Source organism: Dasypus novemcinctus, chromosome 9 (genome assembly GCF_030445035.2).
Source record: "Dasypus novemcinctus isolate mDasNov1 chromosome 9, mDasNov1.1.hap2, whole genome shotgun sequence".
Classification (NCBI taxonomy): Eukaryota; Metazoa; Chordata; class Mammalia; order Cingulata; family Dasypodidae; genus Dasypus; species Dasypus novemcinctus.
In genome coordinates, this window is record NC_080681.1 from 34167364 (window position 1) to 34181405 (window position 14042).

Below are 14042 nucleotides of genomic sequence, written 5' to 3' on the forward strand. Positions count from 1 at the left end.
AGACAAAACTGCAACTTGACAATTATGAAAAAAAATATTCTATAGAATATTTAAATGAAAAAAAAACTTACCATAGTTAAGTAAAAAAATTTAAACATTCATTGCTATCACGTTTGCATATTAAGAAATGTCTTTTAAGTTCCTATAGAAACTTACATACATAATTAAGATTTACTATGATTTGGCCCCAAAGCAAAAATATCTTTCAAACCATAGGTAATATTTTCATTAAATGTGAATGTAAATTTTGGATATAGAACTAGCAGAGAATCATGTAATCTGACACTCAAGGAAACCAAGTATTATTTTTTAGAGGATCTAAGTATTTTTGGAAGTCAGACAAATACTTTTTTTAAAAAGTTAAAAACTTAACAGGAACTAAATCTGTCATTATTTTTGATACAATTGTGTATACTCTTCATTTTTAAACAAGCAGGAACTATCTTTTTGGATTTTCACTGCTTGGAACATGGCCCATAATACATATCAGACAATTATTTGCAGAATGAATAACATTTGGGAATTTATTCATTTAGGGATTCAAAATTATAAAACTTCCTGTACATTATGTCATAAAAAAATGAACATATAGCTATTAAAAATGGAAGTGAAAAATTGTTTAATCATTTTAGAGGAGTCAAAATACAATATATGAATTGGTGTCCTTGTGTCTGAAAGGAATCATTTTACCATCTGCATCTTAATCTTAGTATCATTCATTGTAAATTGATGGTTAATTAAAAAACTGAGCTTTAATCAAAGTTGTTTTCAAACATTGTCATAATGTCACTTTGAAGATTCATATCAATGGTACCAGCCATCTGTAGAAAAAAAGAAAAATGTTAGATGTTAGTTAATAAGTTTATGACTTTATTGCATAAAATGACTACACAACTTTCAGAAGTCATTCAAAATGAACACAATTTATTTAACATAATAAGTTCATAGATAATTTCTGTTCAATCTGATTTTTGTTAAAATAATGTTCATGTGATAAATAAAAATTAAAGCCTAGAAGAACATTAGTTGTAAGGCCTCTCAATGTTGACAGTGTGGGTATAAAGGAGAACATGAACTGAGAGCACATGCTTTTATTTACCTCTGCAACCAACATAGTGATGGACACAAATTATTTTCTAATTAACTGGTTATCCTCCCCATGTAAAGGAACTAAACTATGTAATGTTAAAGACATGGACTTTCCTTGATTCTGCCTACTGTGTAACCTTGGGCAAATTATTTAAACAGGTTCTACTCTACAGAAGATCAAACCATACTGTATATACAACACTCCATACATTGCTGTTTATTAAATGCTAAAAAAAAAAAAAAAAAAAAAAGCTGAAGCAGAAAAAAAGCAAATTTAGAGAGAGGAAACAATATTTACTATATCCTTTTAAAAATACCCTTGTATAGGAGTTTGATATTATTTATGAATTCTAAAAAGATATTATGTCTGTAAATTGGTCTGTTCCTCTGGGCATGATACTCCTTTTATTGTATTAAATCCAGAAGTTTTGCTTTTAGTTTATTAAATCAAGATGAGGGCTCTGAGTTAACCACATCATTAGAGTGCAACTCAGTGTTGAGTCCCAGCCCTCTTGGTGGGCTGATAAAACAGACTCTCACAAAGAGAAGTAGATACAGAGATAAAGACCTGGCAGAGGAGAGAACTTAGTTTTCATGCTGGAGCCCTGGGAAGAGAGATGAGCCTGATATTTTACAGCTGACCTTGTGAAGAGAACAGAGCAGCTGAGCCCAGAAAGAAACGAGCCCCAGGAAGAGAGATGAGCCAGCTTACAGCTGAGATTGGAAGAAGCTGGACCTACGGAGCCTTAAGAGGAAAGAGGAAGTCTGAACCCTCGCAGTTATCAGCAGCCATCTTGCATCAAGATATGGCAACAGACTTTGGGTGAGAAAGTTGGACTTGACTTTAGGTCCTTGTAACTGTAAGCGTCTACCCCAAATAAATACCCTTTATAAAAACCAATGGATTTCTGGTACTTTGCATCAGCACCCCTTTTGGCTGACTAATACATCTTGTTATACAAGTTAAATATTTTTTGGCATCTGAGATTATATTAGATGTGAAAGTTTAAAAAATTGCTTTTTGTCAGTAAACAGCAATAGTCAAAAGTGGTAGGTAAAAATGTCAATTTGCAACCAGGCTTCCTGGAAGAGAAAAAGTATTCTCATGACAGAAAAGATTTGGAATTGCAAATTGCTTCTAGCTTAGTATTACAAAATAAGAGGTTGATGAAACTTGTGTTATTTCCTAGGAAATTTTTTAAAAAATATTTTAAAATTTTTTATTTATTTCTCCACTCCCCACCACTGTCTGCTCTCTGTGTCTTCTGTGTCCACTTGCATTCTTGTCAGTGGCACAGGGAATGTGTCCTTTTTTGTTGAGTCATTTTGCTGTGTCAGCTCTCTGTGTGTGTGGCGCCACTCCTTGGCAGGCTATGCTTTTATTTCAGTAGGGAGTCTCTCCTTGCAGGGAGCACTCCTTGCGCATGGGGCACCCCTACGTGGAAGACGCCCTGGGTTTGAACCCTGGACCTCCTATATTGTATGCGGACGCTCTGTCAGTTGAGCCACATCTGCTTCCCAGGAAATTTGTATTATAACTAATTCTATATTATTTCAAGGAAGACCTAAATAAATGGAAGGGCATTCCATGTTTATGGATTGAAAACTATTTATGTTATGATGTCAATTCTATCCAAAGTGATTTACACACATCACACATTAAAATTCTAATAATCTTTGCAGAAATGGAAAAGCCAATCATCAAGTTAAATGAAAGGCAAATGGACCCAAATAGTCAAAACCACCTTGAAAAAGAAGAAACAAGTTGGAGGACTCACATTTCTTGATCTTAAAAGTTATTACAAAGTTACAGTGATCAAAATGCATGGGGCGGGAAACGGACTTTGGCCCAGTGGTTAGGGCGTCCGTCTACCACATGGGAGGTCCGCGGTTCAAACCCCGGGCCTCCTTGACCCGTGTGGAGCTGGCCCATGCGCAGTGCTGATGCGCGCAAGGAGTGCTGCACCACCCAGGGGTGTCCCCCGCGTAGGGGAGCCCCACGCGCAAGGAGTGCACCCCGTAAGGAGAGCCGCCCAGCGCGAAAGAAACTGCAGCCTGCCGGAGGAATGGCGCCGCCCACCCTTCCCGTGCCGCTGATGACAACAGAAGCGGACAAAGAAACAAGAAACAAGACGCAGCAAAAAGACACAGAAAACAGACAACCTGGGGAGGGGAGGGGAATTAAATAAATAAAAATAAATCTTTAAAAAAAAAAAAAATGCATGGGGCAGTGGATGTGGCTCAAGCAATTGGGTGCCTGCCTCCCACATGGGAGGTCCCGGGTTCAGTTCTTGGTGCCTCCTAAAGAAGACAAGCAGAGGCCACAATGAGCAGAAGATGTAACCAGAAGATGCTGCAGACAATGCAACCAGCAGGGAGCAGAAGTGGCTCAAGCAGTTGGGCACTCGCCTCCCATATGGGAGGTCCCAGGTTTGGTTCCCAGTGCCTTCTAGAATAAGACGAGCAGAAAACAAGCAGACAGGGAAGTGGACTTGGCCCAATGGATAGGGCATCCGCCGACCCCATTGGAGGTCCGCGGTTCAAACCCCGGGCATCCTTGACCTGTGTGGAGCTGGCCCATGCGCAATGCTGATGCACACAAGGAGTGCTGTGCCATGTAGGGGTGTCCCCCGTGTAGGGGAGCCCCATGTGCAAGGAGTGCACCCCGTACGGAGAGCCACCCAGCGCGAAAGAAAGTGCAGCCTGCCCAGGAATGGTGCCGCACACACAGAGAGCTGACACAACAAGATGACGCAACAAAAAGAAACACAGATTCCCGGTGCCGCTGATAAGGATAGAAGTGGTCACAGAAGAACACACAGAGAATGGACAGAGAGAGCAGACAACTTGGGTGGGGGGGGGGGAAGGAGAGAGAAATAAATAAAAAATAAATCTTAAAAAAAAAAAAAAAAGAAAACAAGCAGACAGATGAGGAAGCCAGGTAAAATAAAATAGCATGGTACTGGCACAAGGACAGACATATAGACCAATGGAATCAAATTGAGAGTTAAGAAATAGAACTTCACATTTATGGCCAATTGATTTTTGACAAGGGTGCCAAGTCCACTCAATTGGAAAGAATAGTCTCTTCAACTGGGAAAACTGGGTATTCATATGTAAAAGAAAGAAAAAAAAAAAAAGAATGAAAGAAGACCTCTAAATCAAAATGGATCAAAGACCTAAAAATAAGAGGACTATAAAACTCCTAGAAAAAAACATAGGGAAGCATCGTCAAAGACTTTGTTATGCAGTGGTTTTCTCACACTTTACATCAAAAGGAAGAGTAACAAAATAAAACACAAAACAAAACTGATAAGTGGGACTTCATCAAAAGTAAAAATTTTAGTGCATCAAAGAACTTGATCATGAAAGTAAAAAGAATCTAGAGAATGGGATAAAATATTTGGAAACCACATATCTCATAAGGGTTTAATATCCAGAATATATCCAGGACCTACAACACCAAAAGACAATCCAATTAAAAAGTGGCCCAAAGACTTGAACAGACATTTCTCCAAAGAATATATGCAAATGTTCAGTAAGCACATAAAAAGATGCTCAGTATCATTAGACATTAGGGAAATGCAAATCAAAACCGCAATGCAGTATCATTTCACACACACTAGAATGGCTATCCTTAAAAAAAAACCAAAAAACAGAAAATAACAAGTGTTGGAAAGGATGTGGAGAAAAAGACATAAGTTCATTGATGGTGGGAACATAAAATGGTATAGCTGCTATGAAAACAGTTTGGTGGTTCCTTAGGAAGTAGAGAATTATCATATGACCCAGTAATCCCACTTCTGGGTATATACCCTCAGAAACTGAAAGCAAGGACTCAGAAGTTCATAGTGGATGTTCACAGCTGTATATCAGTGTACATAGTGCACACTGATATTCATTCATAGCTATATTATTCACAATTGCCAAAAGGTGGAAGCAATCCAAGTGTCCATCAACTGATAAATGGATACAAAATGTGATATATCCACACAATAGAATATTATCCATCCATGAAAAGGAATGATGTCCTGAAACATGGAACAACATGGATAATCCTTAGAAAAATCATTCTGAATGAAAAAAGCAAGACACAAAAGGACAAAGATTGTATGATCTCACTTATATGAAATAATTACAATAAGCAAATTAATAGAGTTAGAAACTATAATACAGGTTACCAGGGGCTAGAGTGGGGTAGGTAATGGAAAGTTAATACTTAATTGGTACAGAATTTGTTTGGGCTATAGAAAAGTTTTGGTAAAGGATGGTGGTGATTCTAGCACAACCTATCACTACTGAACTGAATACTTGAAAGTGGTTAAAATGGGAAATTTTAGGTTTTAAATGTTTTCAGAATAAAAATTTAAAACAACAACATAGAACTGTATAGAACACAGAGTTAACTCTAATGTAAACTATGGAGTATAGTGAATAATAAAATTATGATATTGTTTCATCAACTATAACAAGGGTACCACACTAATGCAAACTGTTAATAGAGAAAACTGTGTGTATATGTGGTATATGAGAACTCTTGCTTTCTCCATGATTTTTCTGCAATGCTACAACTGTTCAAAGGAAAAAAAAAAAAGAATATGAGAACTATGAGTATCTCCTTCTTCCTGGGTTATTTTGTTGGCATCCTTAGTTTTGGCCAAATGTTGGTAGAAATATCCCACTTCTAATTTTCCAATGGATGGTTCTGCCATTGCAAAATTAGATTTCCTAGAAACCTAGAAATTATCTGATAAAACCATGAAGCTGCTAATCTTTAAAGCTCAGATACTCTGTAGAGTTATACAGTGTCATTCTCTTCGTTTTTCCTTACCTCACTGGGTGTTCCTTTTCAGTCCCCTTCACTGGTTTTTCCATTCTTAATGCAACATAACTGATGTCTTCTCACTCTACACAACTCCTTTGATAATCTCATCCAGTCATCTCTCACCCTGACTACTGCAACACCCTCTTCATTGGTCTCCCAACTTCCACCCTTTTTCCTATATGTCTAATCTCAAGACAGCAGCTAGGGTGATTCTGTCAACACAGTGAGATTTATTACTCCTCAGCTCAAAGCCTTGTAATGGGTTTCATGCAGAGTAAAAGTCAAGTGCTATAAAAAACCTACACGTTTCTCATCTGCTCCTGCCTAGAGCCTCTCCTGCTCCTTTTCGCCCTTGCTCATGCCGCTCTACGCACACTGGCCTCCTTGATCTTCCCTGAACATGCCAGGTAGGATCTGACCTTAGAGCTTTTGCTCTTGCTTATCCCTCTGCCTAGAAAGCTCATTCCCTTTGATAGTCACTTGGCCAATTCCCTTCTCTCCTTCAGTTTTTGCTCAAATCTATCTTCTCAAAGAGGCCTTCCCTAATCATTCTATATAATATGGCCACATTTGTTCATTGTTTTTTTTCCCTCCCTCTCCTCCAACTCTGTGCTAGACTACCAGCTCCATGAGGGTAGATATTTTTGTCTATATTTTTTCACTCTGTCCCAAATGCCTAGAACGATACTAGGTACATAGTAGGTACTCAATAAATTTCATTAATTGATGAGCCCAAACAAAATAAAATTAGCAAACTAAAAGAAGAGAGGAGACACTTCTGGTTAGGATGTAAATGTTTATTAGAGACCACTGTTTCCACTTGTAACCTTGAGAAAATGCCAGGTAAGCCACAAGGATCATTTTGCCACCCTACCTCCACCCCTGGCCAAACCCATCAGAGCTGAGAATGCAAAATGTCTAAATCGCAGAGAGAGCTGAGCTTTTTCTATGTGGGAAGGGACCAGTGGCTGCTTTCATTTCCAGAAGCATAGCAGATTGAGGAGCAAACCTGTCATAACTGGGGGGTGTGGTGGGGTGTAAGGGAACTAAACTGGGGAGAAGGAAGAACATTTTGCAGGTAAAGAAAAAACCAAACTTTTAATAGCTACACATGGGCTACCAGAAGGAAGATTCCTCCCTTAAAATATTTTAAATTAGTGGTGAACTAAAACAAATCCAGTCCAGCCCGTTTAACACTAGATTAGGTTGATGGTATCGGTTCCTCCCTCTAGTGGTCTGACAGAGGAAGGGATATGCCTTTTTGTGGGGATAAATATCTCTATCAGTCTCTGGCATAAAAATCAATCGAGAGAGCAGATGTGGCCCAAGCAGTTGTGGCTCAAGCAGCTGAGTGCCCACCTCCCACATGGGAGGTCCCGGGTTCTGTTCTGATGCCTCCTGAAAAAACAAAACAAAACAAACGAAAAAACCAATTTAGGGAAGCCGATGTGACTCAGTGGTTGGGGCTGGCTTCCTACATACGAGGTCCCTGGCTCGATCTCCAGTCCCAGTACCAAAAAAACCAAGAAATAAACAGAACAGTCCAATCTTAATGTTGGGATTAGGAGCAAGAATTTAAAGTGACTATTATAAATATGTATTAATTTAATAAGAACATTAATATAGAAAAGCAAATCCATTCACCTTGAGTCATGGCAAGGAGGTTTTTGAAAAATGATTGAAAGGGAAATATTCTGAAAACTTTTCAGTTAAATGCAGAGCAACTGAAAGGCTTATACTAAATCATTTCAATCTTCTGATTAAAAGGAGAGGCCCTTGTTTGAGATAAATAGGGTCAATTATAGGGCTTAAGGTTGAAATAATAGAGAAGTTATGGCATAAACATGTACAGCAAGTCCGCAGGGAGTAAACCAGATAAAAGTGAAATGAGGTTGGGCCCAGGTGAGGTTAAAAATGGCATATTTCATAGTGAATTCAATTGACTCGACTTTTCTCCAGCAATACCTAGTAATTCTGAAGAGGAAAAAAAGAAACTGAATGCAAAATATCCAGGACTAGAAGACAGAAGCAATGGTAAGCAACAAGAAAATGGGATAAAGAAGTGTTCTCTAAATAGTCAATAAAATTTCTGTGAGGAAATTATCCAGTATTAGGCAGAGGGCATAGAAGTTGAGGGATGAGTTGCAGATGAATGGGAGGAGGGGGTCATGATGAATTGGAAGAAAAAGTAAAAGGTCAGTATTTTGAGGATGACTAAAAATAACAGAAATATGGAAATGGGAAAGAAAGCTGGTGCTATCTCTAAAGAGGAGAAGAATCATAAAGGTGCTTCTTATTTGGAACAAAAATACTTTCTTTAATAGCATAGAGAAATATAATCATTACTATCCTTTCCCTGACCGCAACCAGATTTTCTGCACTTAAAGACACCTATTGCTATTTCTAAGGGCTCAGGCTCCCCCTACGAAACTAAATATTTCACAGTGCTTGGTCTGTTACTGGTGTCTATTCAATTGAAACCCTTATTAAATATATTAACTTAGTTTATTATCTTCAGTACTCCTAGTGGGAGATAACTATTGTCCAGGAAGTAAATGAATGGAATAGTAAAGTTTAGCAACATTAAATAAATGTTCCTATTATGTTTTCTATCCACCAAGCCAGTGGTTTTCAAGAGCCAATTTTACTTCTTAGTAAGTAACTGTATCTGGACTTTTTGCTGGACATGTCCTGAAGGACATTGCTTTTTTTTTTTTCAAGATTATTTTTTATTTATTTCTCTTCCCTTTCCCCCGCCCCCTGCTCTCTGTGTCCATTCACTGTGTCATTCTTCTGTGTCTGCTTGCATTCTTGTCAGCAGCACTGGGCATCTTTGTCTCTTTTTGTTGCGTCATCTTGCTGTGTCAGCTCTGTGTGTGTCCAGTGCCACTACTGGGCACGCTGCGCTTTTTTCACATGGGGCAGCTCTCCTTGCAGGGCACACTCCTTGCGCAGGGCTCTCCTACAATGGGGCTCCCCTACACTGGGGACACCCCTGCATGGCTGGCATTCCTTGTGCACATCAGCACTGTGCATGGGACAGCTCATCACACAGGTCAGGAGGACCTGGGTTTGAACCCTGGACCTCCCATATGGTAGTTGGACCTTATATCAGGTGAACCAAATTCGCTTCCCTGCTTTCTTTCTATATAACACTTCTGAAAGTCATTTTTGGGGGTACTGGGAAATTATTTTATAAATCCGGCAAAGAGAATGATCATGTTTAGAAACTAAGCAATTCCCCTGTGTGTAAACGCCCTTTGATTGCATTAAATTCAATTGAGAGGCCCTTGATTAGTTTAGCATGAGGATTGCTGTAGGGATTTTTATTGGATTGAATCAGTGAGGCATGACTCAGGTTGGAATAATCTAGGATATAGATACTAAAATATGTAGAAAAGATAGGATTAAAAAAACTGAGAGAGAGGGAGAGTCAGTTCATAAGCCTTCACTGATATGTAAGGAGGAGGTTATGGCATTTAAGTAGCTCTGAACTCAGTAAGTATGTAGATTGTCATGTAAGGGGTAATATGATGCATTTTCCTCTATCAAAACCACAGATAATATTAAGAGGATATTTAAAAAATAAGTATTACTGACTACATGGTTCAGAACAAAGTGGACGACTTTGTAATACTCAAATTGCTTTAGTACATAATGTTATATTAACATACTCACAAGATGTAGATGAAATAGGAAACACTTGCTCAGCTTAAAATGTTCTATACCAATAAGACACCCAGTCACCATCAGTGTCAGGCATGCAGGGGACTTAGTGAAGGGGATGGGGAAGTTCTGTGCACAAACATCTCAGGAGTAATTGATAACAATGCATGTGGATGGCACTGTCCTGCAGAATTTCTGAATTTCCTAACTTGGATATAGTCTAGGGAGTCTATATGGTGAGAAAACTCAGTTGATTCTGATTCAAATGACCAAATAATGGATAATATTTAATCTATGTTAACATAAAAACCAAATTGAAATTTTAAAGAAAATAAGGAACTGTAAAACAGTAAATACTTTTTATTGAAAAGGGCTTCATATCTTTAACTTACTGCAAATACTTTCACTTATTGTGGAATAGCAACATATATATATGGTATAAGGTAATATATATATGTATATTACATATATAATTACCTTACAAAATATGTGCTTGCCACTAAGCATGAGTCCAGTTTCTAAAATATCATATTCACTATATAAGGACTACTAAACTCAAGTCAATTTCTTATTCTAGTGGTCAATCTCAGAAGCACTTACTTGGAACAGATGCTATCTTTCTGCTAAAATTCAGACAGTTGGAGGATTTTTTTCAAGAGCAATAATAGTAAGTGATAAATCATTTTACCTATGTGCCTGGCACTTTCCTAAATGCTTAATAAATGTTAATTCACTTCATCTTCACAATAGATAGGTATTATTATCCCCACTATAAAGATCAGAAAATCAAGGCACAGGAGGATAAATATAAATTAACCAAGGCCCAAAAGTCAAGTATGTGGCAGAACCAGAATTTGAACCCAGGCAGTCTAGTAGCTCCAGGGCCAATACTCTATTATACTATGCTTGTCTCATTTGACTATAGGAAATTTTTATTATAGACTCTGATTTTAGAACTTAATCCTCACTAAAGAGTTAACTCCACCGTTACTGAAATACCACCCTGAATGCATCTTTGAACATATAAGAGACAATGAAGTTTTTCCCATTGGATTTAATAAACAAATTCACTTACTGCTTCTCTCCTCCTCCGCTCTTGTTCTCTCTCCCTTGCTAAATTACGGTCTTTGAGAAGCCAGAGTTTTCGTTTATCTTCAACTCCCAAAGACTGCTGGTGTTCTTTTTGCTCTTCTCCGAGGCACTTATTTTGCATTTCTTTTGAAAAAGAATCTAGAGTAAATCCTTTACCATGGTCCCTTGAAGAAACAACACAGTTTTAGAAAGTAACTTTCTCAAATTCCTTAAACTCTTTATTACAAAGATATGTTAGTAATGACAAAACATGAGGCAGTGTTGTAGATACCCATTCTCGTGTTCTGACATTACTTTTAAGCTGCCCTTTTTTTTTTTTTTTTGAGGTACTGGGGCCAGAGATTGAACCCAGGACTTCACATGTGGGATGCTGATGCTCAACCACTGAGCCACAGTGGCTCCCCTGAGCTGGCTTTCTTGCCCAGTACTGGGAACCAAACCCAGGACCTCCCTTGTGGGAAGCAGGCACGCAACTGCTTGAGCCACATCTGCTCCACTTAAGCATTACTTTTGATATGTCAAATTTTACATATGGCAATCTATACTAAGAAAGAAAAAGGTTTAGAAAAACTATAACTAAGGTACACCATCCTCTTCACACATACAGAAAGGAAACAACATCCAGACCTTTCTGGAAAATAATGGTGTCTTTAGAAACTTAATTTCTCTTCTCTTCAAAGTAGATGCTTCTAATTAGAAAAACTACAAATAAAAATTTACTTTTTGCAATTATAATTTGCTCTGTATACTGCTAAATAGCTGAAGTGTAGTCATGACAAATTTGAAATTTAATATTTTAAAATACATAGCTATATTTCCCAAGGCTTCCATTAATCCATTAAAATACAGACCTCTGATTTTCTTGGGATACTTTCAGTTCCTTTGTATTTTGTTCGAGATTTTTTTGACTTAATTCCTGTGTTCGAGCTTTTACTTCTTTTTCAATTGCTGCTTTTCTAAATTGGTTGAAGAGCTCATCTGAGGATTTCAGTACACCTGATGTTTTGACTAGTTTGCCTAAACTTTTCCAAGAGTCAGCATTCTTTATTTTTATATCCTAAATCAAATATTTGATTCAGTTAACATTTACGGAAGGCAATAAATTTTAGAAAACAATATTTTTTGATACAGTAATAGATTGACTTACAATACCAAGAACCCTCAGGTACTTTTACTAAACTTACCTTAAAATGTTACTAAAGTCAGAACAATATGAAAACATAAAAGATAACCTAAACTCAATTATTCATCTAAGACTACATAAAAGTAGTACTCTCTCCAATTACTTTAAGATATATATAGTAACTGCATGACAATCTGCAGGAAATATAAAATAAATAAACCATTCAGTATACTCAAGATCCCTGTGTTCCTCTAGTGAAAATAAAGCAAATATACAAATGATTAATAAGAGGCAAAAGAAGATTATGCCATTAAGAATGGCACAGGATTAGAACCTCTTTAGTCTGTCTTTCCTTTCTGTGGAAAGAAATAAAAGTTAACTGATCAAGGCCACTATTTTTAATCAAGATATGCCAAGGTCTACATCAGTGTGGGTTGAAAGAAAAAAATATATGATTTAAATTTTTCTAGTAGTTAACATTAAAAAAAAGAAAAAATATATATACTTAACCCAATATACCCTAAGCATTATTATTTGAATATGCAACCCATAGAAAAAACATAAGATATTTTATATTGTTTTTCATACTAAGTTTTCCAAGTCTGGTGTATATTTTACACTTACAGCACATCTCAATTCTGATGCAAATTTGATTAGAAATAATACATCTGTATTTAGATTTAATAACATTTACAGTTGAAAAAGTAAAGGTACATAATCAAGCCAGTCCAAAGATACTTAAGTTTTCCAATTCTGAATCAAGTGTAAGTTTTTAAATTTAAATTAATTTAAAATAAATAAATTTAGAAATTTAGTTCCTAGTTTCATTTCATGGACTCAATAGCCACATGTGGCTACCAGCTACCATATTGGACATTACAAGTCTAGATGGCCCTTCTGGGAGTTAACATGCCTATCTGTGTAAAGAAAGAGGATGATTCAATGACTAAACATCTTTTTGTTGAATTTTCTTTTTGATCATTGTCTTCTTGATTTATATTTGATTGCTCTTTTGATATATTTCCATGAAATATTAAGGAAAAATTTGTCCAGGGCCCCCTATGAAGCAAAAGGAAATATAAGATTGGATATATTCATGGGCTTTCAATTTGTCCTAAAATAATAAAAAGGGATAAGAACATCCCTTCCTTCTCCCCCAACCATATGCGCAAAGACCTTCACCAATGTTCCCCACTTGTGCTTGTAAAATCTTCTCTACAGGTTGCCAATAAAGCCTCTGTTTTGTCCCCATCTATGGAATGGGTTAAATATTAGTTCTAGAACTCATATGACTACTCAGTCAATTTAAAATTCTAGCCTTCACACAGAGATATGAGACTGGGAAGGTAGTATACGTATTAGGGAATAAAGGAGGATGGAACCCTCATCTCTGACTCTGTGTCCTGAAATTTCTATTTTATTACAATGAAATTTTGCAAGACCTTAAAACATAACAAAAGCTCACATGTGGGTTTAGTATAGTAGAGAGAGAGAGATTAGGAAAGTTTTTTAGGTATCATTGAGAAGGATGAGAAGACTTCTGACAGGCAGAGATAAGGATGGAAAGCATTCCCCATGGAAGAAAGAACATAAAGGTACTACAAAGTGTAGCTAAGGGGAATGAATGATACAGTGTCAGTGAGTTACCAGCATATTGTTAAGACTGAAAAGCTAGATTGGGGTCACAATGTAGACATTTTTAGTCTTCATTCTGGAGGCAGAAGTTAGAAACCATTGAAGGTTCATAGTAAGAAGATCACAGCAGTACCAAAGGACTAATTTAAATATGTTAAAAGTAGAATGGGTTAGAAAAAGGTGGGTCTCATATCACACCAGTTATGAATGTTAAGAGCTCAGATTTTTTAAAAAGGCCGGTTTATATAGCAGGAAAGGAAAAGGAGAGACCCTTGGAAGTAGAACCCAAAGAATTTAAAAATCCTTGGCTGAAGCATGCTAAGAAGTTCTCAAAAATGATCAAAACTTAGAAGTGCAGTCTAGAAATATATACCTGAATCACTTGCATATAGAGACTCTAACTGAAACCATCATAGTGGATGTCTAGTCAATGATAGAAGAGGAAGGAGTTTCTTGGTTTCTTATCCTATCAAGACTTTGGGAAGGATGTATCAATTTTTTAGTTCTCTGGTTCCTTTGAAAGGGCAAATTACAGGGATAGGGGAGTGGCCAGAGACTAGGTAAAAGTAAGAGGTGCTTCTTATTTGGGAGTGATATTGCAACCTCCCCCTG

The 14042-nt window shown here is 37.1% G+C and overlaps 1 protein-coding gene across 1 annotated transcript in view; it reads right to left on the reverse strand.

The window, feature by feature from the left end:
* Positions 1 to 602: 602 nt before the first annotated feature.
* BRDT (bromodomain testis associated) overlaps positions 603 to 14042 on the reverse strand; it is a 46830-nt gene continuing 33390 nt past the window's right edge. Inside the window, exons 15-17 of the mRNA XM_058303178.1 lie at positions 11524 to 11729; positions 10656 to 10836; positions 603 to 821 (exon numbers count right to left, since the gene is read on the reverse strand). Coding sequence (XP_058159161.1) covers positions 753 to 821; positions 10656 to 10836; positions 11524 to 11729 — 456 coding nt within the window. The 3' untranslated portion in view covers positions 603 to 752. The remainder of the gene's footprint in view (positions 822 to 10655; positions 10837 to 11523; positions 11730 to 14042) is intronic.